Genomic DNA, 23,491 nt, shown 5'->3' with positions numbered 1-23,491 from the left:
TAAACCTATCGGGGTCTGGTCAAGTATAACAATATCATCTGCATACATTAAACAAGGTATATCGACTTGAGCTAATTTTGGAGGGAAATTCTTACTTTGAGTGAGACGCCCTGGGAGATCGCTAATATAGATGGAAAATAATAGGGTAGCTAATAAGAATCCCTGTTTTAGCCCATTCCGCAAAGGGATGGGTTTGGTTAGGCCTTTTTCTCCCCCCATTTGGACTCTGCAACATGTTGACATATGAAGGGAGATTATTATTGTTAAAAGATCTTTGGGAATCCCCATTTCAGCCAATTTTCTCCATAGAGTCACTCTATCTACACTATTGAACGCCGTCGAAAAATCAATAAAAGCACAATATAAAATGTGGTCATTTAACTTCACAAACTTATCAAGCACTGTTTGGGGCACAGCAATGTTGTCCAGAGTAGAATGCTTTGGGCGAAACCCAGCCTGATACATGGGAATAACTTTTCTAGAAAAAGCCCTGTCTTTTAAGTGTTCCAAAACACAAGCAGCAAAGATCTTGCTGGAGGAGTCGAGGAGAGCTATTTGTCTATAGTTTGCGGGATTCGTTCTTACGCCTTTTTTTAAAAGGGAAACCACCACACTCCCTCGCCAAGAATCTGGAAATTCTCCATTTTTCCAGCAATATTCGAAAAGAGGGGCTAAGAATTTTCCCCAGACATCAGCGTTTTTTGTAAGACTTTGATAGGTATCTTGTCTGGGTCTATCGCTGCTGACTGAGCAGTAGTTGGAGAGAAATATGTGGCTAATGTACATCTAACAAATTGAAGGTTTCCAACTGCTTTTTTGGAGTGTTGTTGTGTAAATGTCCATGATTCATGATTGGTTCAATGGGGGTCTCAGGCATTAGGAAAACAAAGCGGTGGCATGCACTGACTGCATGAGGGTGGAGATTAAAGCTCAAAAGGATAGAAAGAAAGAGAGCGGGAAGAGGGGAGCGATAAGGAAACAGGAGCAGGCATGAGGACAGGGAGTGGTGCTCAATAGGACAGTTTGATAAAGTGAAGAAAGAAGCAACATCGCCTGAAGTGTTGATGGCGTTAGTATTGTGTGTGAGGGTAGATGAGTAGAGATCAGACGGTGCTGGTGAGCAGGTAATGGTGAAAAGTACAGAAAAGTGTGTGAAACAGGACTTGTATTATTCCCAGCTTGCGGTCACCAACAGCTTCAATATTATAGGTTTTTAGGAGTTTTGGTCTTTCTCAATTTATGTAAATTAGTGTGTCAGTGACTGGGAAAGGGTTGGTTAGAATGTATTAATCCAGGGTTAGGTAGGAACCTATTAGGGAGAAAGTATAGAAAGGTATAAGGTGTTAAAAGTGAAGATAAAGTCGCGTTTTTATGATTCATTGGAAAGTTCTATCTAGGGCAGGATTCATGGAGACAGAGATTGAAAGGAATAAATAGGTGACTCGGGTTTGTTAGCAGAGAGCCAAAAGGGGCATCTAATAAGAGGGATATATCTACTGCCACCGCGTGTCCCCCCCATTCCGTCCCTCCCCTTGCACAACCCTCACTAAACTGTGGCATACCTCTGAATGGACACAACAATAATCAGGTCAGACTGGCTGCCTGGCCAGCTTAATGGAAATGTATATGTCTTCCTAAAGTTCACTTGGTTAAGGAGTGGGCCTTAACTTTGGTCATTCATGTTCTGAAGAAGGAAAACTGTGACAAGATGTCAATTGTGTTTAGACAGCGGTGATGAAAATCAATAAAAATATGATGGAGGAACTACCCTCCAGCTGCCAGGGATAATTTTATGAAGAATAAACACCATGTTTCCTTGTGTTACCCGTGGGCGGTTCTACAGTGTTTCATGCAATACTCAGATTTAACAGTGTAAGTATTTGGCGATAAACTTTGAAAACAGCACCTCAACCTTGGTGCACAGTGTACATCATTCCAGAAGGCACTTTACAGATGTAGTTGCTCATTCGCAGACTTACTCAAAGAATCGCACTGTAAAGGCTAAACTTCCTGTTCTCATTGCACAACTTCCTCTTTTTTTCCAGACTTTTCCAGTCACATATGGCATTGGTACCTGCCTAACCAATAATGGCCCAAGTCAGCCAGTTACTTTCGACAGAGGAAATGCGGCGGCGGTCCAAAATTATCACTCACCAAATGGGAACAGTAAGAATTTTATTTATTTATTGTAATATATAGCATAGTCTGGAACTTTCACTCGTTTGGCAAAATTATGATGCAACCATCTGTGATCACCCTCTGTACCACGTATCAATTCTTGAACAAAGCTTGTACACCGCAGTTAATTAGAAATGGATCAAATTAAACATGATCCAACTGGGAAGGCTGGCACGTAGAACTTGGACCCAGATGTCCTACAGTCACAAACAGTCTGAATCTCTGTTTGCACCCACAAACGTTGTTTTACCGTGCGGTTAACCTATTTTAGGGCTCAGTAAACTTTTCTCAATTTCTTAAGTGGGTTTGGGACTCCACACTGATTCAGTATTTGGAAGGGTGTGCTGTAGGCCTCCCTCCCAAATAGCAAATCGGTTTTTGATGTGTGAATGTTTAGTCACCAAAAGTGGAGGGATCCCTTTGGTACCTCTACCCATTTGTGAATGTAAATAAAATAGTTTGAGAATAGGCAGGGGTTCCAGGGGACCTCAGCCAACTCTCGAACAAACTATAAAAAAAAAAGTATTTCTATTTTAAATGCAGTGAGCTTCTTTTAAGGAAAACGGGTTGCATTTGAAAAAAAAGTTTCTTTCATTTAAATTAAAGGTGACGACAGACATGTAGTCTGCTGACCCAAGAAGCCCACCATCCCTGTCATCAGTTGAGGTGAATCACAATTTGGGACCTACCTCAATATTATTCATGAAGGGGGTCATAATTAAGGCTCCCTGTTTTCCTTTTTTATGGATTTTTACTGATAAATACAGACAGAAAACAATGTGTTTTCTGTCTGTATTTATTTTTAAAAGTGGATAAATACAAAAAATCTTGCTTCTTTTAAGTGACCCTTTCATGAATTATAGGCCAGCAGGTGAGCAGATGAACAGCATGGTTAATTAAAAAACAGGATGACATTTCTTTAAATAAGAAATTTATGGTATAATGCTAGTATTTACCGATGGATGTATTGTTATGTAATATTTGGCAACTTAAATAGCTAAAACACAACAGACATCAAAGTAAGAGGTATGCGTCTATCAGTTAAATAGATATGGAAATCTACAGTTTTAGACCTTAATTTACACGCAAAACACAAAATATGGATAAATACAGGTAAAATACCCAAACAGTAAAAATGGATAAATACAGACAGAAATGGCCAAAAAATAAATACCATAAAACCGGGAACCCTAGTCATAATCCAATCCCCTCTGAATCGGAATTTTATGAACCGACCGATTATTATATAGGTTAGTTTGTAAAATTCGGTACTGGTCACAAAAATACCGGTTGCAAATTGCGGCCAGTTTTTTGTGACCGGTATTTAGCTTATCTGTCCTGTGTTCAATATGGCGCTGTGTAAAGTAGATATCCAATTCCCCAATGTCTCTTTAAAAAGGTTTATTCAAGTTAAGAGCAATAACCTGCATCCTGAGGATCCTCCTCCTGTGACTTCAAGCAGCAACTGCCTGGCAGTGCTTGGACTCCCAGGGCCAGAGGTGAACGTCAACCAACAAGTTAAGTAAAAACAATTCTATGCGATCAAATGCAATTACACATATAGACCAAAAGCAGGACTATAATGAAAATATGGTACCGGTCGCCAAAATACTAGCTCTATATTGCATCCAGTTTTTTGTGACCAGTATTTAGTTCACCTGGTCATTGTTCAATACGGCGGCTTATAGGACTGAAGTTAAAAACACTGCCCTAAGTAAGTGGCGTAATTGTCAGGCTCAGACTAACCACACCTGGCTAAGGACCCTTGAGTACAATGAGAGCGGACTCCCCAGGTCTTCGCAGTCTTTGTCTGCCAGAGGTATGGACAACCACTTCCGGTAGCTATGATGCTGCCGGCGCTGGAGTTACCCAAGCGTATAGCCCCTTCTAGAAAAGGCCCTGTTTGGAGGAAACAGCTAATTTGGCAAACAATCTCCAGAGGATGGTAATCACTGGAGAAGGTAACTAGAATACTGGTGGGGGCAGAAACAGGAGCAGAAGGAAACGAGCAGAATAGCAGGATAGGAACCAGGACACAGGAAAATAGTTGGATGCGTAGAACCCTCAACAGGACTGACAAGTCGTTGTGACAAAAGGCAAGGCAGTCTGATCTCCTTATATAAAGAAATTCCCAGAAAATGACATCAGGAAAAAGGAAACCATCACCCCTAGCATGCCGCACTACTATGTGGTCCCCCAGCTGCATGTCATTGTGGAGTGGACTAGGCTGGAATCAGAAAAGAATTGGCAGGGAATGGACAACGCAATAGTGCGAAGACCCAATTTGGGACTAGTATGGTTGAATAGAGTCAGTAGGCTGTCCAATGCACACCTCAGCAACCCAGTAGCCACATTTCTCAAGACATGGGATATGTTGAATCAAAGAGACAAGTACAATGGCCATCCCCTTATACTCCCACGCATTACAATCTTGCCTCCTCCCCTGCCCTGGAGGGATGAGTCTTTCACAACTGCTGGAAGGGGGGCTTCCAGATGATTTCAGATACCTACAAATATTATGTCTCTAAATCTTGCTCCCAGTGCAAAACCACGACTGCGCTCCCAGAATCTGAGAGGCTCTGATAATCTCAGATCTGTCACTGGGTGACACATCACTGCATCCACACTGGAGTAAATGGAGACAAAATAACATTTGAATCATTCTTTTCAGAGCTCATAGGCACCTGTGGTACAATCTCCACTTTATACAAACTCCTTATTAGGCAGGATATACTGTAGACCTGGAGACACAACCCAGGATGGGAGCAAGCCCTAGGCATACAAGCCACTTCTAAACTGTGGAACAGATTTAGACATGTCTTCCATGTTTTTCATTGGGGAGAGAAATTCATTTTATGGCCTGGTATGGTTGGCGCTACACACCTCACAGACTACAGCGTATCTACCACAACACTTCTCCCTGTTGTTGGTGGATCTGTTGCACCCTGGGGATGCGCTTCATATTTGGTGGGACTGCCCAGTGATTCACCCCTTATGGGAGGAAGCCTCCTAATTTCTACATAAGGTCTTGACATACCAGCTCTCTTCCACACCGGAGGTGATCCGCCTAAGCCTCAAACACATCACCATGAAAGCAATGATGAACCACAAACGGCACCTAAGACTCCAGTGTGTGGGTGCTGCAAAACTCATGATGGCCCATAACTGGAAGAAGTCGGAGGCAACATCCACCCAGTGGTGCCATAGACAATATGAATAGCACCCAGTAGGGTCCTGCTCAATTGATCTTTTCCCCCACAATGAAGAGCAGCTGGACTTTTTCATAAGGGAGGCAGTCAGCATTTACCCCATAGTGCACTATAAATAAGCCTTAATTGGGAGAGATGGTACTGGGACATACAGGGATTGACTGAGCAGATATGAACCGCACTCTGGAAGTGAACCACTGTGAAGGGGGAGGGAGGTATATTCTGCAATTTGTGGTTCGCATAGTTTGGGGGAGATTGTTGGGTGAAAGGCAGAAGGAAATTGTCCTGTTTCTTTTTGGCATGTTTAGAGCTCTATTATGGTGCACTTGTAACCACCAATCGCCTGATGCCTTTCCTGGACTCCATCCTGGTTTAAGGGTAGGACACCTTTGCTGTCATCTGGGCAACCTACACATGTCAATAAAAAGATTTAAACAAAACAAAAAATCCTTAAATATAACATAAAACAATAGAGCCTAGGGCTTGGACTTCTACTTGAATTTTTGGAAAATGACCTAAGGCCTGCTCCGGTAGAACACGGGCAGCGTCATTTTGACATTAGTGTGGGTGCCAAAGCATTGCCCAACACTTAGATTACATCATTATGAATGCTTCTTTCTTTTGATTGTACCTTGGGTGGCTAAATAATATAGCAGCCGAGAAAGCTCTGTCACTTTCATTTGACTGCATCTGTACGAGGTCTCCAAGGTATAGAAGTTAAGGAAACATTGACTTAGTTTCAAGCAAGTAAGAATGTAAGACATTACAATGCATACATTTACAATGCATGCCTTTACAACGCAGTTTTTACATCGCAACATCCTTTACAACGCACTCCATTACATCGCATGACACTACATCGCATTTTTAAAAACTACCTTTTCGACGCATTCCATTACATTGTATTATACCTTTACAACGCATACCATTACATTGCATTTCAGGTAAGTATTGGATAGTATAGGGGTAAAAATTACTATTCTAGCTCCAGGGGGTGCAACAGTAGGGTAAGTGTTGGATAGTGTAGGGGTAAAAATTACTATTCTAACTCCAGGGGGTGCAACAGTAGGGTAAGTGTTGGATAGTGTAGGGGTAAAAATGACTATTCTACCTCCAGGGGGTGCAACAGTAAGGTAGGTTTTGGATATTGTAGGGGTACTATGCGTTGTAATGGTATGCGTTGTAATGCCTACGTTGTATTGACATGCGATGTAGTGTCATGTGATGTAGTGTCGTGCGTTGTAATGCCTGTGTTGTAGTGACATGCGTTGTAAAGGATGTTGTGATGTAATGACTGCGTTGTAAGTGTAGTGCGATGTAATGGTTGCGTTGTAAAGGATGTTTACCAGTAAGTAACAAACATTTTGCCATCCCAGTTCCACCACTACCCCAACAGTCAATAGCTATGGTGAAGTAAAGCTGGAACAAATGTTGTGAGCTGCCAAAGAGGTGCCAACTACTATGTTGACAAGGTGTTTTGATAGCTTGCAAGCGCAGGGTGACTCCTTGTGGACCTAATCACGGTACTGGCTTAACAAAATTGGGCTAACCTAGGCGAGATGATCGATTTGCGCCTTATAAGAAATGTTGGAAGGAAAATTGCAAAATTAATTTTTTTAAGAGAGGTTTGGGAATCTTGGTGCTAAACATTTTTTTGCAGTTTTTAAGAGTAGGCAAGTGCAGGGATAGCTACGACAATTATCACGGTATGAGACCTGCAAGTTATGCATGGTGTATGCAGTTTCAGTCTGGCTATTTGACATGCATTACAGAATATAAGGAATCAGGTATTAAGTAGCAGAAATACGCAGGAAATGTTTGTTTTTTAGGTATCAACATCAGTGCATTCATTTCAAAGTGACCTGTAAAAATGCATTTTGAATTCATTATTTTTAATCCAACATATCCGAAAATTCTATTAAAGTATTCTTCATTTTAATAGAGAAAACAAGAAAAATAATTGTAATGCAAGTGAGCCAAAAATGATCTTTCAACAGAAAGATAACAAGTGAGCCAAGGAATGGTCATTCAATAGAAAGGTATGTGTGCCATTGAATTAGATTTTTATCGATTTATAAACTGAAAATTAACACTGAAAATTGACAAGATCTGAACCTCTTCCTCTCATGGACACCCAAAAGCAATAAAAAAAGCTATGCCAGTCAGAAATAGAGGTGAAACACGTTGCACTCACCGACTCTACAAGCAAGCCCCATATTTACCCCTCTACAATTCTTCTCCCAAAAATTCAGGAACCTGGTAGGATTCACGCTTCTATGGAGAGTTCCTAATACCAACACAAACTTGTGGTACAAAAAGAGATGGACCAACCTACACCAAATTCGACCCATTTGGTGTATTTCAAATTCCTTTAGGGAAGGGACAAATCTAATTAGGGCATCGAGGATTACAAAATAAACTGCGATGTTGAGTGGCAATGATTTTTTCATTTATTTAGAAAACAGGTACCTTACTAGCCTTTTGGGTGCGGTAATTTCATCCTTTTCTCTTATCAAAAATGTGGCCCGATAACCTGTGTATAGCAGACTAGTGTATTTACTATCTCTAAAATGACATAGCACAATAATGGACTAGTCTTTCGCTGTATGAAGAGATTAATGTTTCTAACATGTTTACATTGATCTAGACATAAAAAGACTATCTATAAAGTTGCATATATATAGTCTTTTATCCTGCATTTTGCAGATGGCAGTCATTTTACAATATCTAGATAACTAGCAGACATGGTAAAAAGAGTGTCATCTGTTATATGCAGGATAGCAGGCGTCAGCCTTTACAGGTGACCTGTTGTTAAAAAAGATGGAGGGTCCCTGTCGTTCACGCCTAAAAAGTCAGAAAAACGTTTTATAAGTACTGCGCTCTTCCCTACAGAACATTACACTTTTTAAAAATTCTGACTGCTCTACAGGTTCCTATCATTCCTCTTAGGGTTTCACTACTACCCCAAAAACGTTTGTGTATCAAAAACATGATGGGACAGATTCACGAAGGACCTCTGCACTTGTGGGGGAGGACCAATCGTCGTGGCGGGGTGCTTTCGGCAGAGGACCAGTCGTTGTGGCAGGGTGTTCGCGGCAGAGGACCAGTCGTCGTGGCGGGGTGCTCGCTGCAGAGGACCATTCGTCGTGGCGGGGTGCTCGCTCTCGTGGAGGAGGGCCAGTCGTCGTGGCGGGGTTCTCGCTCTTGTGGCAGGACCTCCGCAATAAGAAACTGCAATGCAGAGGACCCCCCACAAGTGCAGGCCCCCACCACGACTTTGGGGTCTCCGCCACGAGTGCGGCGGCCCTGTGTGAATCGGGCCCACAGTGTTCAGTCGTGTTTTTGGAGCTCTCGTTCAGTCTCTTCTGAGTGTACTAAACTGTGTTTGTTTTTAAATAATTATTAATGATGGTTATCGTTTCAACTATACCTAACACAAATAGATGCAGCAGCTCAAGGGGGAATACCTAATGCTGTATTCCTACTCCAGGATAGATGATTTCAAAGTTGAATACATGCCACCAGAGCAAACCTGACCTCCTTAGACTCAACGCAGGAGGTAATACTTAGACAAAAGACTACTAGATGGAAGCAGAAACCAGTTTCCTTTTTTTTGCTGTCTCACTTCTTAGGCATAGCGGCCATGAGGAGACAGTTAGGGATCCTTGGCCCTGAGGAATGCCCCAGTCCTGTTAGGGATCTTTAATGAGGGCAGAAACATTTTGGTCTAGCTTTTGAGATGGTGTGAGACATTGTTCCTCGGCTATCTTCCCACTTGTGTTTTTTAACCTTACTTGTGGTCTTCATTTAATAAAGGCTGCCTGCTGGGGAACTGTAAGGTATTTTTTATTCAGAATCTGGATCCTGCTTCTATCCAGTAGTCTTTTATCTAGAATTTCCCTTGGCGCTGAGTCTAACAGGAGGTCAAGTCCGCTCTGGTGGCACTGTCCCACCAGGGTGGGGAGAGATTGCTGATGACTAAGCATGACACAGCTGTGTTTGTGAGGCTTCCTCTTCCATAATGACAAGCTCCCCTTCCCTTCACTCTTGCACAGTGATTCTGTGAGTATCCAGCTTGGACATCCATCTAACCTGGAGTAGGAATACAGCATCAAGTATTCCCCCATGAGCTGTCACACCGATTTGTGTAAGTTGTATTTGCTGAGGAGGATGTGGGGTAGCTTACCTCCTTCTCTCCATTAGATGTTATGAGCTGCACTGTTTCAACTGTGACATTGTATTATTACTTGCATACATATAGATTTTCATTTAGACTTACCAATACTGTACAGTGAAAATTGAACTGTAGAAATTGGCTGATGTGCTATGCAGCAAATTTATACCAGGTACAATATTCTAGAAAACTCTGAATAAATTAAATGCATTTTAATGCTGACATTTTCAGGTGAACAGTATGGAGGAATATGCCATTATGGCAAGTTTTATGTTGCAAAGCCTTTCAGGACAAAATGTCACTCATGAATAGTGTAAATGAAGACTGCTGTATTGACACTGGTCCCTAATAAAGAAGCTATTGCTGGCAGAATACAGCTCCTCCCCTTTTCTCTAACAGGTTTAGTTATAGGAACCAGGCACATTCTTTTGCATAGGCATATGAACTGTGGGATTCTGGGGGAATAATCCACCCAGATTTTGGAGTAGCAGGGATACAGAGGATGATAACTCCTCTACCAGATTATGATTTGATTTGATTTATACATTTATAAAGCGCAAGAATGCCCAGCGGCGTCTTGACGCTACAGACAGGTGGGTCGAGTAAGGTTGCCTATATGGTGTACATATCATGTTAATTGGAAATGAGCCAAGTTTTTAGCGCCTTTCTAAAGGATAGAAGCGTAGGGCTGCTCTTTATGGCGACCGGGAGTAGGTTCCATGTCTTGATTGTCCGTAATAAAAAGCTTCTTCCACCACAGCGTGCTTTCTGGAACCTGGGTGTTTGAAGAAGTTTGCTATGTGAGGATCTTAGACTTCTGGATGGCGCATACCATTTCAAATGAGTCCTCAGGAATTGAGGACCAGTGCCATTTTGTGCTTTGAAAGCTAGGCATAGGGATTTAAACGTAATCCTCTTGTCCAGTGGGAGACAGTGAAGGGCTGTTAAACCGTGGGAGACTAGCTGGAACCTAAAGGTATCCAATACTAATCTGGCTGCCGCGTTTTGAAGAAGCTGCAACCTTTGTAGATGCGGAGAGTGGATCCCCATGTACAGGGTGTTGCCGTAGTCCAACCTGGACAAGGCAAATACTGTAACCAGTGTTTTTAGGGCGTCAGGTGGGATGAAAGGGCGGATTTTCCTGATCATTTTTGGGATGAACCAAATGGTTGAGGAGAGGGTATTGATCTGATTGTTGAATGTCAGCTTATCGTCAAAGATGAATCCTAGATTTTTGACCTTAAGCACTAGGGCTGGGCAGTTGCTAAGACTGGAAGGCCACCATCTAGGTTACCAAAAGGAAGAATCAGAGCCCAATAGCAGAATCTCCGTCTTTCCACCGTTCAGTTTTAGGTAGTTGGCCCGCATCCACAGGTTTACCTGCGTCATGCAGCTGTTGAAACGGTCAGCTATCTCCTCAATATTGCTTGAGATGGACACCACTACCTGGGTGTCGTCAGCATAAGAGACCACTGAGAAACTAAACTGCCTGATGATAAAGAGTGTGGGGCTCAGGGACGAGCCCTGTGGCACACCACAAGGAAGTTTAAAAGGCTCGTAGGAGAAGGCTCTGGATTCTACTGAAAAGGTCCTATTGGCAAGAAAAGATGTCAGCAGCATAAGGGCGGTATCTCTGATCCCCAACTCAAAAACCCTGCTGGCTAATATTTCATGTTTCAAAGTGTTGAAAGCCGCCGATAGATCTAACAAAACCAAGGCGGCTTTGACCCCCGTGTCCAGTATTGCTCCTAGTTCTTCTATAGCCATAACTAGATCTGTCTCAGTTCATTGTCCCTCCCAGAACCCGTACTTTGAGGGATCTAGGAGGTCCCTGGGGGAAATAAATGCATTAGTATTTTCTCCAGCACCTTAGCCAGAAATGGTAGTCTGGAGATGGTTGATAGCTGCTAGGATCAGCAGGGTCGAAATTCTGTTTTTTTAAGAGTGGAAGGATTGATGCTCTTTTCAGACATCTAGGAAAATGCCTGACTTGAATTATCCCATTGAATACTACACCTAATTGTTCACTTAATATTTCATAAATCAGGTGCAGTACTTTGGGAGGACAGGGGAATGATTTGTTCTAATGAAGGCGGGGGGAAAGGAGAGAGGCGAATTGGAAAAAAATAGAATACGTGCATGCTGTAGTGTTCTGAGGGATGAAATCAACGCTGTCCCTAAGGATTTATACACACTCTCAACTTTGTCCCTGAACGACTGTCCCGGTATGTTGGAGAATTCAGCACTGCTCTCCCTCCTAGGTGGCTCAGGTAATTTAGCTAATCTTTTAACTGTTGAAAAGAACTCCTTGCTAGAATTTCTTGCCTGAAAGATTTTTGATGAAAAGTATTTACTTTTTTCTTCCAATATCAGTTTCTTATAGTCCGCCAAAGATTGTGCATACTTAGTTTTTTCTATTGGGTTGTAGCTTGCTCTCCACAGTCTTTCAGCCCTTCGACAGGTTTGTTTTTGTACTCTTAGTGTGTCAGAGAACCATGGTTCTGATGGATTTCTTCTGGAGAGGAAGCTCCTCATTGGGGTTAAATGATCTACTGCTGTTTTGATCCAAGTGGAAAGGCTATGAACAGCAGTGTTAGTGTTGGTGGCGAGATCTGGCTTTGTTTGGACTGGGGACACTTGTAGAGCAGGGGGGGTTGATAGTAGCCCAGTCCCGGCAATGAACTGAGACTGGTAGGTTTGAAGACCTTGAAATATGCTGATTCGTATTTAGTGTAAACATTATGGCCTTGTGGTCCTGACCATGGAATGGGTAACACTTCTGAGACCTTAAAAGATGGGTTTGACAGAAAGATAACATCTAGGGTGTGCCCTGGGACATGAATATAGTGCTTGAGGATCTGTGTCAGGGAAAAACTAGTCATCGTATTGACTAGTGAGACTGTTTCATGATTCACCTGTTTTTCTAAGTGATGATTGAAGTCTCCTAATATTGTAAAATCGACACAGCGGTCGTAGAGGAAGATGGCGGCCGGCTAGTAGATCCGGTCGGGAGCTCCATGCTCGCCGCAGTTCCAAACGAAGAGCATTTACACAGATTTATTGCAGCCGCTATGAAGTAGCAGCAAACTCAGGCAATAGAAAGCCTACCTCTGACTTGGGCTCCATGAAGGTTCGCGAGGGTCGGAAAACTCACAGATTTCGACGGAGCGACCTCCGGGGATGCGGGACTTCTACCCGCAAGTAATCAGCAGCGGCGTTCCCATTGTCTTCCCTGGGTTCTGGGCGGCAGCGTCCGGTGCTCACAGGGAGTGCCGAAGAGCGCTCGGGAGAGTCTGCTTCCTCTTCCGGGGCAAGAGCGGCACCAGCAGGGGAGGCTCCGACTCGCCAGAGCAGCGAGAACGCTACCGATTCCGGGGCAGGAAAGGCAGTGCTGCCGGAGCCAGTAACACTCGCGGAGTCGAGGCAGCAGGAAGGGAAGGCAAACACCCTAACAGTACCCGAGACAACCAAACAGGAGGAAAGCAAGCTGATAAATCCGCCGAAAAAAACAAACCTGTGAAGGGCCTGTGCAGGAAGGCAGAGGGATGAGGGACAGAGCCAAAGAACTGGCTGCAGGTACAGCGAACAGACCACCGGAGGACTCTCTACAACTCCATGAGCAAGGTACGAGGAGAGAAGAGAGGACAGGGAGCTACTACACTCAACCTGATTGCGGGGAGCAGGGGGGTAATCAGGGGAATTCACAAAGAAAGGAAGGAGGAGAGGGTGCTGAGGGTGCTGGGGCGCTGAGTGTGCGGGGCGGCGGTCTCAGTAATACAAATCCCACAAACGAGCGCAAAGACTGGAGAAAAGGGGCATCCCCAATTCAGAATAGAGCCTGAAGAGGGGATCGGGACAAGATCTAGCTACTGCTTTAGGAACAGGCAGTTCCCTAGGCAAAGTTTCCCCCCCCACCAAACAAGTGGTCCTGCCAAGGAGCACAAAAAGAAAACCGAGAGGCACCGCCAATCGAGACAGCCAGTCTAAACCTAGATCTGAAAAAGGAGGAGTCCAAACAGAACAAAAAAAAAATTACCCCCTCACTGAGATCCTTCTTAAAGTTCAGCAACTGAAACAAGCGAGGGGTAACTCCCCAGCACCATGAGACATAACCTGTACCCCAGAGTGTAGTCTCCTCTCAAGAGTGCTGCTGTGCACGGAAGAACCAAGTAAAGACATTCAGAGAATGAGCAGAGAGAATACTACCCACACAGGTCCACAAATGGAGGCACCAGAAGGCCCCTTACTGACAGCCATAAATGAGCCCCAGTCAGACAACCCAGGACTTCCTCATCCTAATTCCATCCTGGAACAGATGGAAAAACTCCAGGAAAACTTCATGGAGAAAGTGCTGGGGGAAATGAGAGAAAAGTTTACAGTGTCAGAGAACAATCAAGCCAAGGTTCAGGAGGTATGTGAGACCCTGGATCAAAAGCTGAATTCACTGGGCGAAAGAGTGTCAGCAGTTGAGTCGGTGGTGGAGACTCTCAGCAAAAAGGTGGACACCAACCAGAAAGAGATCAGAAAGCTAAGAGACTCCGAGAGAAGTATAAAGGAAAAACTTGATTCGCTAGAAAATCAAGCGAGAAAAAACAACCTGAGGATTTTAAACGTACCAGAGAACCTGGAAGGGTCTGACATTAAGAAATTTACCAACTCACTCCTTGAAGAACACTTACCCTGGACCAAAGAGGCAAACCTGGCTGACGACATACAGAGGGTACACCGAGACCCCTTTGGGAAAAGCAAAGAGAGAAGGACCCCAAGAAAGATCTTAATAAACTTCAAAACATATACACTGAAAGAAAGACTCTTAGCGAGGGTCTGAAGCTTGGCTCCCTAAATAAAGACAATTGGTCCTTTAGGATTTGCTCTGACATGTCTAAAGCCACCCAAGGCAGTCAGTGGGAGCTAGGGCAATTTATGCAAGAGCTGAAGTCCCTCGGAGCCACAGTTCAGATGAAATTCCCTGCTGCGCTGAGGATCATGTGGAGAAACAAAATGTATAATATCAGGGAGCCCAGCGAGGTAGAAACTTTCTTAGAACAAATGAAGGAGCAGCTGCGGACTGTGACAGTAAGTTAAGAAAGGTGAAAATATGTATATAAGGCGAACATGGAGCTCAAAAAGGGTAAATAATACCGCCCAAAAAGAAGAAAGGAGGCTTCCTCGGGGTGGGCAACATTGAACGTCACAAAAAAATACACATACAAACTAAAAAGACATCACAGGTGGAGAGCAAACTAGGGAAAAAAATAGAAAAAATGTCCTCAGCATTTAAAGTAGAAGGAGTTCACGGGGCCTGTAAATATGAAATAAGCTTAAGTAACCTAAAAAAAAAAAAAAGCATGATGACAACGTCTAAAGAATTCAAAATCCTCTCATGGAACGTCAATGTACATAGAACAGCTAGCAGACGGAGAAGAATACTTGAATACCTAAAGGAAGTGGATAATGAAGTAATCATACTACAAGAAACACACCTCCTGACGGCAGAATGGGAACAAATAGTGAAAAACCTTAGCTGGGTGGACGCCTATGTATGTACTAATCAAGACTGCAATATCAAAGGCATTGCAATACTTTTCAAAAAATCACTTAAAGCGAAAATTGAATACAAGGTAGTAGATAGCAAAGGCAGATGGGCTTTAGCCAAAGTAAGAATACATGACAATATACTTTCCATAGCAGGATATGGACCAAACACCGACGACCCAAACCCCCTCCAAAGGCTATACACAGAACTAATATCAACAACTGCACCGATAATACTGGGGGGCGACTATAACATTATTTTGGATCCTAAATTGGACAGATCCCCTCCAGGAAGACAAGCTAATTTACCCAAAATGAGAGAATGGCTAGGCAACTACAAAAAAGACCTAGGCTTGACAGATATGTGGAAGGAGAAAGGGAACAAACGGAATCCTTTCACTCTTCATAATAAAAAACTAGGTCACAGATCCAGAATTGATTATTTCTTGATAAGCAAAGATCTGCATAGCAACGTTAAAGTTATAGATCATCTACCAGCACATTTGTCTGATTATTCGGCAGTACAACACACCCTACAAACTACAATAAATAAAACACAACCTAGGTGGACAGTTGATCGTACTATACTACTAGAACCTAAGCTATTGGAAGAGCTAGGGACAACCACAGCCAACTTCTTTGAGGACAATAGGGTAGGCATGTCAGACCAAATCACATGGGATACATATAAGGCAGTTATCAGGGGAAAACTAATTAGCATGGGAGCCCACAGATCCAAACTCGCTAAACAAGAGATTGGAGACATGGAAAAAAACATAAACTTAAATGACGCACAGATAATTTCGGAGAACGACGCAGGTAACAAATATACATTGGAAAAGGAAAGGCGGGAGCTAAAAGAAAAACTGGCAGACTTCCTAGAAAATAGAGTGAAAATGAAGTGGGAAGGCAGCAAACTATCCAACCATGAGTATGGTGAGGGATGCGGAAAACTGCTGGCATGGAAAACAAAGACTGACCAAACCAGAAATAAAATAGCTAGCATACAGCAGAACAATCAAATCGGTTTAACCTCTGAAGACTCTGTAATCATGCAAGAATTCGAAAATTTCTTCTCCAACCTATATAAGGAAGACTCACCAGAAGAACAAATTGGTAAATACCTAGACCCCCTATCACTCCCCAAACTATCGGAAGAGGAAAAACAGGGGCTGAATGCTGAAATCCCGATTAAAGAAGTAAAGACGATATTAAAGGGTCTGAGAAGAGGGAAAGCTGCCGGTCCTGATGCCCTACCAAACAAGCTTTATTCCGCCCTGAGAGAAATTTTTGTCCTGCCGAAAACAAGGCTACTAAACACAATCTACAAGGAACAGGGTAAAATCCCAGACTCCTGGAATGTCGCATAAATCTTTATGCAGATCATAGCAAGGAGACTATCCTGTGTAATGCCAAAGCTGATCCACCCGGACCAAAAGGGTTTCATACAAGGAAGACAAATATACGATATAACCCATGAGCTCTTTGCTGCACTAGATTTAGCGACCTGCGAAAATATTCCCCTGATCATAATTATTTTTGATGCTGCTAAAGCATTTGACAGAGTCAACTGGTCTTTTCTAAATAAAGTCATTACCAAATACAACCTAGGGCAATGTTTTAGTCATTTGGTGTCTGAGACTTATAAAAAACCAAGAGCTAAGATTCTAGTCAACGGGGGCCTCACCAATAATATTGAAATACAAAGAGGAACGAGGCAAGGGTGCCCCTTGTCACCGCTATTATTCAATCTCTATATCGAGCCACTTGCAAGTTCGCTTAGGAATCAAGGATCAATAACCCCCTTTGAATACCGCGAATGGACTAAAAAGGTGGCTTTATACGCGGATGAACTAATGATCTTTCCGATAACTTCCAAAACTCCTCTGCAGCAATAGATAAGACAATTTCGAACTTTGGCAAGGTGTCTGGGTACTTGACTAATCAAGCTAAAACTGAAGCTATGAGCTCTGTAACGTACACCAGAATACCCCATACTCTAAAGATAAAATAAAATACTTAGGGGATAACTTTGGTCAAGGATCTAGAAAAAGAGCCCCAGTTAAACCTCAATAGGATTTCTCTTGAGACCAAAAAACTCCTTAAAGTATGGGATGGGTTACCACTTCCTGGAAAGATCTAACATGATAAAAATGTCCTTACTACTCAAATTTATTTACCTCTTTAATGTCATTCCCTTGGAATTTAAGAGAGACACTTTGAAGAAGATCCAGGGAGAAATCTCGAGTTTCATATGGGCATCTAAAGGCACAAGAATCACCTGGAACAAAATAAGGAGGAAAAAAGAACAAGGGGGAATAGCCAGCCCGGACCTTGTCGAATACTACAGGGCTTTCCAGTTTAAAAACGCGAGACCCCTATTAAAAAAATAAGAGCTTTATCCTGAATTTCTTCAAACATTGACAAACAAAACAGACAATTTTTTATTTAAATTCGGACACCCAAAATTTAAAAAATAAATAAAACTAAAGATCCTAACCAACGCAGCAAAATTGTGGTATCAAGTCAGAAGTACACTGAACATTCCTTACTACAGTTCTATGGCTCCCATGTGGGATTCCCCGGGCACGGCAGAATGCCTAAAAGACTCCCTGGCATTGCCACTAAAAGCAGCAGGTTTCAACGAATGGGGCCAGCTGATGACAGAGAATTCAATAGAACCATGGGATCACCTAGTAGAAACTACTAACTCATCGGTGTCTAAATTTAAATATTACCAACTCACAAGCTGGGCCAGCACACTCACGGATAAAAGAACGGGAAGAGTGGGCCTTGAGAACAAAATGATGAAGACCACCCCAATAAAGATGAAAATATCAAGATGGTATTGGGCTCTAATCGCTGCAGGAGAAGGGAACTTCCTGATTCCAGAATCAGTCTGGAGGAAAGACATAACTGACCTGGACCTTCAGAACCTATGGCAGAGGTCACTAGAAAAATGCTGGTCGACCATCAAACCAGCCTACTTGAAGAGAAACCACTTATTTACAATACACAGGGCATACTGGACCCCCAAAAGAATGTCAAAATTCAAGGGTGCCAGCATAAAGTCTTGCCCCAAATGCGGGCTGGAAAGGGCGAACGACCTATATATGTTCCAAGGCTACCCCCTCCTTCACTCCTTTTGGCAGGAAGTCGGTAAGACGATAAGCTGAGTAATGGGAAAACATCTAGAAGTAAGTAAAACTCTTATTATTTTCGGGATTGATACCAAGATTGATATAAGTAAGGATAATTTAACAAAAAAACAGGAAAATCTGCTGTTTGTATTGATACTACTTGCAAGAAGGGAGATATGCTTAAATTGGGTCAAACCAGTTCCACCAGTACCTGGGGATTGGCTGAATTCTATAATAAAAACACATAAAATAGATAGGAAAGGAAAGCCCACTAAAAAATCCAATTTCTGGGAAATCTGGGAAAATTATCATGTACATACTACGTAAGGTAATTCAGGGACTCGAATAAACAAATCCAATGATTAAAGCGGTGACAATAATTGAGACGGAAATCATTCCCGCCGAGTGGCCAGGAAGGCTAGCTCTCCCCCTTTTACAAAGAATTATTGATTATGGTAAAGGATGCAGGAGACCTAAGACTGAGCCAACCGAGAAATGGAAACTCTCCGATGCCGGGACAGCAAAGCTGAGAGAGTGAAGGCACAATCTTGGAAGTCACGGTCTCCCGTCATACTCCTTATACACACATGCGCAAAATGAGGATAAAAATATTGTAAAATCAGACGCATCTTTACTGGATTCTATAAAAGGCCTAATGGTATTCACAAAGGAGGTTCTTACCCTAGTTGGCCTATATAACAGAAGGCTCTTTAGTGTCTAATTTTTACTAAGCAAGATCTGAAAGGATAGTATTTGGCAGTCTGGGGAACTTCCAGCTAGGTTCCTGCAACTTGTAGATTGTCTCTAAAGATAATTGCTAGTCCTCCCCTCGCTTGTTTGCTCTGTCAGCTCTAATGATAGTACATCCTGCTGGAATTGCTAAGGTAAGGTCAGGGTCGGTGGATTCACCCGCCCGCTTTTTTTTTGTAACAAATGCCAGGTCAAGTTTAAATGAGCCCACCATTCTGCAAAATCAGTGTTATGTTTTGGTAGGGACCGTGTGTTGATTAGCATGCGCTGGAATAACTTTGTGGTTGCTTGTTGTGATTTTTTGTGCTGGGGGACTGTAACCTTGACTTTAGTGAAGCTACGGTGCATTTTACAATGATGGCACTGCTTAGGCTTACTTTGCAGGTCTATTAGAAGGCAGAGGAGTTTACATCAGCCTTATTTAGGATACGTAGTTCCTCCAGGGAGTATTTAATAATGGATCTTGCTTTAAGATGAAACCGCGCAGGTGTACTGGTGCTGGGTGTGGTCCATGCGCGGACGGGCACAGACAGGCTTGCCTTTGGCGCACCCGCTGCACAGCCGCTCTGGCATCCGGCTAAATAGGCGGTGCAGTGAGAAAACTAGCCCAAGCACCTCCCGGAAGTTCCTGTCTGCCCCGGAAGTGAGGGAGAATCGGAGACCAGAGGAACGTGCCTTCTGCACAATCGGCACAAGCCACGGCGGACCAGGGTGGGAACCAGGCTACTGATCTCCCAAGAAGCCTCCCCATAAGTAATCCCACCGTGTCTAAAGTAACAGCGGAAATGATGGAATACAGGAATATTAGCCTAAAAGTATAGTGCAATATGCAATTGGCTAGACTAATGAAACAGGGAACAGATAAGTAGTGGCACCGCAAGGCTCACAATAAAAAACAAAAAAAAACAAAGGATAAAAGTAGCAAAGAATGTTTGCTGTTTAAAAATAGTAGCAGCCGCTGCAACCTACCCGCACCAATATGAAGTGGGAACTGAAGAGTAAACAATTGCAGACTATCTTCAGAAACCACGAGGCAAATTGCTTGTGTCCTGAAAGCGCTTTAAATTAAGGAGCTAACTTTGAATGAGCTGTAAGACTTCTTTATTTTGTTAAATATTAAATGTGGTAATTGAGGCGTTGAAGTTCTCCAAAGATTGCTCTGTTTTTCAAGCCAGGTGAGCCACAGAGTGAGGGAAGATAGGAGATAATATTTTTGAGAAAAAGGATGATTATGGTGAAGGAGTCTGCACCTTAATGGCTGCAAACGTAGGCGTCTTGAAGCACCCATGAAGCTTGCAGGTTACAATTCTTCAGGAAGGTTGTCCTACTGAATATTGACACTAACAATATTGAGCTAAAAGAATTTCACCTACACAATATTGAGACAAAATATTGAAAGGTAAGTACGTGTAGGAAAAGATATGGTTACCATTCCTAAATCTACATATATGTATCATGAAAATATATGTACCGCATAAGTACATATATGCGGAGTTAGGTCCAGAAATTCTTGCCATATTTATCTGTAAATATATATTTTTCATATATTTCGTCTTCGATATTCTGTAATACTGATGTTGTGGGTTCGATATTCAGGGTGACCTTGCGAAGTGCAGCATGATTTTAGCCAGACATATTCTGTTACTATGGGGCATATTACCAACCAATAGCGATAATTATCGCTATTGCTTGGTTAGAGACAAAAATTTACCGCTGAGCTGCGGCGATTTTTACCGCAAATAAACCTTGGTATTACCAAGGTTTATCGCAAATGTGATAAAAATCGCCGCAATGCATGAATATCGCTGAAAAGTCAGCGATATTCATGCATTACCGAGCTAATGCTCTTAGCCATGTTATCCACCTCCCATTGGATAACATGGCTAAGAACTGCTCAGGGCAGGTGTTAGCTTTTGGAGATATTCGTGCTTAGCGCGAATATCTCCAAAAGTTGGTAATAGGAGATAGCGATGTTAGCGACTGTTTTCAGTCGCTAACATCTTGGCACGCCCACTTTGCATGTCATTAGTGATAAATATCACTGACATGCAAAGTGGGGCCCAAGATGGTCGCTATCTCCTACTAGCTGTCGCTAACTGGTGTTAGCGACAGCTAGGTAATAGGGAGATAATTTTATCTCTGCTTTCTTGGATTTTAAAGCCAAAAAAGCAGAGATAAACCCCCTTGAAAATATGCCCCTATGTTTTATCTTCAGTGTCTTTGGAAACAGATAAGCACCCCAATACATCTTATGTCTTTCCATATATATGAACTTTGGTGTTAAAAATAAGAGAGAAGGATGTAACCGACAGTCTCTGAACTGCGCAAAATGCAAACCTTGATTCAAATCCCAGTTACTTCCCACTTGACCAAATTGCGTGATCTTTGGCTCATCGTTTCAATTCACTACGTATCATTTCCCTTAACCATAAAGGTAGAGAGCACATTGAAGTAATTCATTTCAGAATATTTGCTCTACAAAACGTCACTTATATATGGTTGATATAAAATAATCCTTCTTGATATTTAATAACATTGTAGGCTACATAAAGACAATGAGAAAATGACACATTTTGGGTAACACTTGGCAAGATCGTCAGGGCACAAAGGTACTTCTGAACGTTTCAAGTTAAAAACTAAATAGTACTTTAAATAAATACCACTCCTTCAAGGGATATAATTGCATGTACCTAATTTAAACTTTAAGAAATTATGAAAAATAGGTTGTTTTCATTATTTATTGTCTTTATCATATTTTTTCATGACATTTGTTGCTTGACTTACATCCTTTGATGGTATTGCTTCTGCTTTGTGTTTGAGAGCCAACTCAGGACCCTACCTTGGCGCTCCCCAAGGCTGTCCATGTCTGTCCTGATATTTAGGGCCTGATTATGATGTTGGGCAGATGTCGCCGCAGTCCCAGGACCTACTAATCTCGGTCGGCAGTTCCGACACTGCCATTACAATGCGACTGCAGAAAGGGGCCGATTACGTTGCGGCCGTAAATGGAGCCGACTTCGTAATCAGCCCCATGGTGCGGTTGCATATTTCCATTTCTCCATGGGAGCTTGTTCTGCTGCCATATACCGGCCGTAGCAGAACCTCCCATGGAGAAATGGGAGATTCTGTTAATCCCTGCAACGCGTGACAGGCACCTCAAGGTGCCTGTCACATAATGCAGGGATAAACAGGAGGGCATCATAGGCGCTCCCTAAGCCCACAGCCAGAGGCCATGAAGGAATGGGGGCCCTACTAGGGACCCCCAAAGTCGCTTTCTGACAAGCTTTCGATTTCAGAAAGCCCAACATGGAAAACCTGTCGGAAACCGACATCGTAATCCCGACGGCGGAAACGCCTTCCTCAGGGATTACGGTGGGGCCTCCGACTGGCCAACGGGTCGGAATCCAACCGGAATGACCGACCACTTTCACTTTCAACCACCGGCATTGTAATGCAGCAGTCAAAAGTGATATCGAAATTGTCGATCAGAAAGCCTCCTCCGACCACTGGTCAGAGGTTTTCCAACCGACATCAAAATATGGCCCTTGTCCTTTTGGCTCATTGAAGAGGCTATAAGGATTTTTTTGAAGTCCTGTCCCCTGCTGCAACTGGATACAGACAAACAATGGCAAACTTTGGGACCGCACAACAAAGCCCCCTTTCAGTTTTGTGAAACAGAAGATGGAGAGCTTGGGCCCTAATGTGGAGCAGTGCTGGTGTGTACACCAAAGATACAGCAGCTCTCTAGTTTATTTATAAATGGAGGAGGCAAACAGGAAGCAAGGCGGGGCATGACCGGGAACAGCAGGAAATTCATCAATGATCTTGTTATTCACAATTTCTTCATACACTTCTAAAGTATTGTATCCACTTCTATGTAAAATACATAAAACTCATTGTATGCAGTAGTGTAGACGCATCTATGACAGTGCACGCGCCATATTACATGTCTATGCACGATTCTAGATGTGACAAAGATAACGCTATGTCTTGTTTACTTTTGTTCAATCTGAATTATGCTCCTAAATGAACTCCTTTTAGAAAGTCTAATCTTTTACCCTCACGTCTTTTCTCCTGCAGATGAATTTACTGCAGGGTATGTCCAGTTCCGAGTGATAAACAATGAGAGAGCTGCACTTGCCTTCTGCCCTGGGATGAAGGTCACCGGCTGCAATCCTGAACATGTGAGTTGTGGTAATCCAGAGATTTAAAGCATTTACTCAGAACGAAATAAGAGGTGGAGTAAGAGTCCCTGGTTGATAAGCTAGACCTATGTCATGCTGAATCATCCTTCCAAAAAAAAAAAGTGGTGTTTTGAGATGTGATTTTTCATTGAAAAAACACAATAGTTAAAGTAAGGTTTTGGTCAGCTTTGACTATAACACCAAAATGTAGGATTTGAAAAAAAACTCAGGAATTTACTAGTTAAAACGGAGTTGTGTGTGGCAATGAAAACTAAAAAACACAGAAATTTGCAAGATATGTTTAGGATCAAAACCATTACC

General features: G+C 42.7%; 1 protein-coding gene across 1 annotated transcript in view; it reads left to right on the top strand.

The window, feature by feature from the left end:
* LOC147673689 (intelectin-1-like) overlaps nucleotides 1-23,491 on the top strand; it is a 197,341-nt gene that overhangs the window by 141,511 nt on the left and 32,339 nt on the right. Inside the window, exons 5-6 of the mRNA XM_086946404.1 lie at nucleotides 2,046-2,166; nucleotides 23,067-23,170. Coding sequence (XP_086802530.1) covers nucleotides 2,046-2,166; nucleotides 23,067-23,170 — 225 coding nt within the window. The remainder of the gene's footprint in view (nucleotides 1-2,045; nucleotides 2,167-23,066; nucleotides 23,171-23,491) is intronic.

Source organism: Lissotriton vulgaris, chromosome 12, assembly GCF_964263255.1.
Source record: "Lissotriton vulgaris chromosome 12, aLisVul1.2, whole genome shotgun sequence".
In the NCBI taxonomy this organism is placed as follows: Eukaryota; Metazoa; Chordata; class Amphibia; order Caudata; family Salamandridae; genus Lissotriton; species Lissotriton vulgaris.
This window is presented reverse-complemented; position numbering and strand designations above follow the sequence as displayed.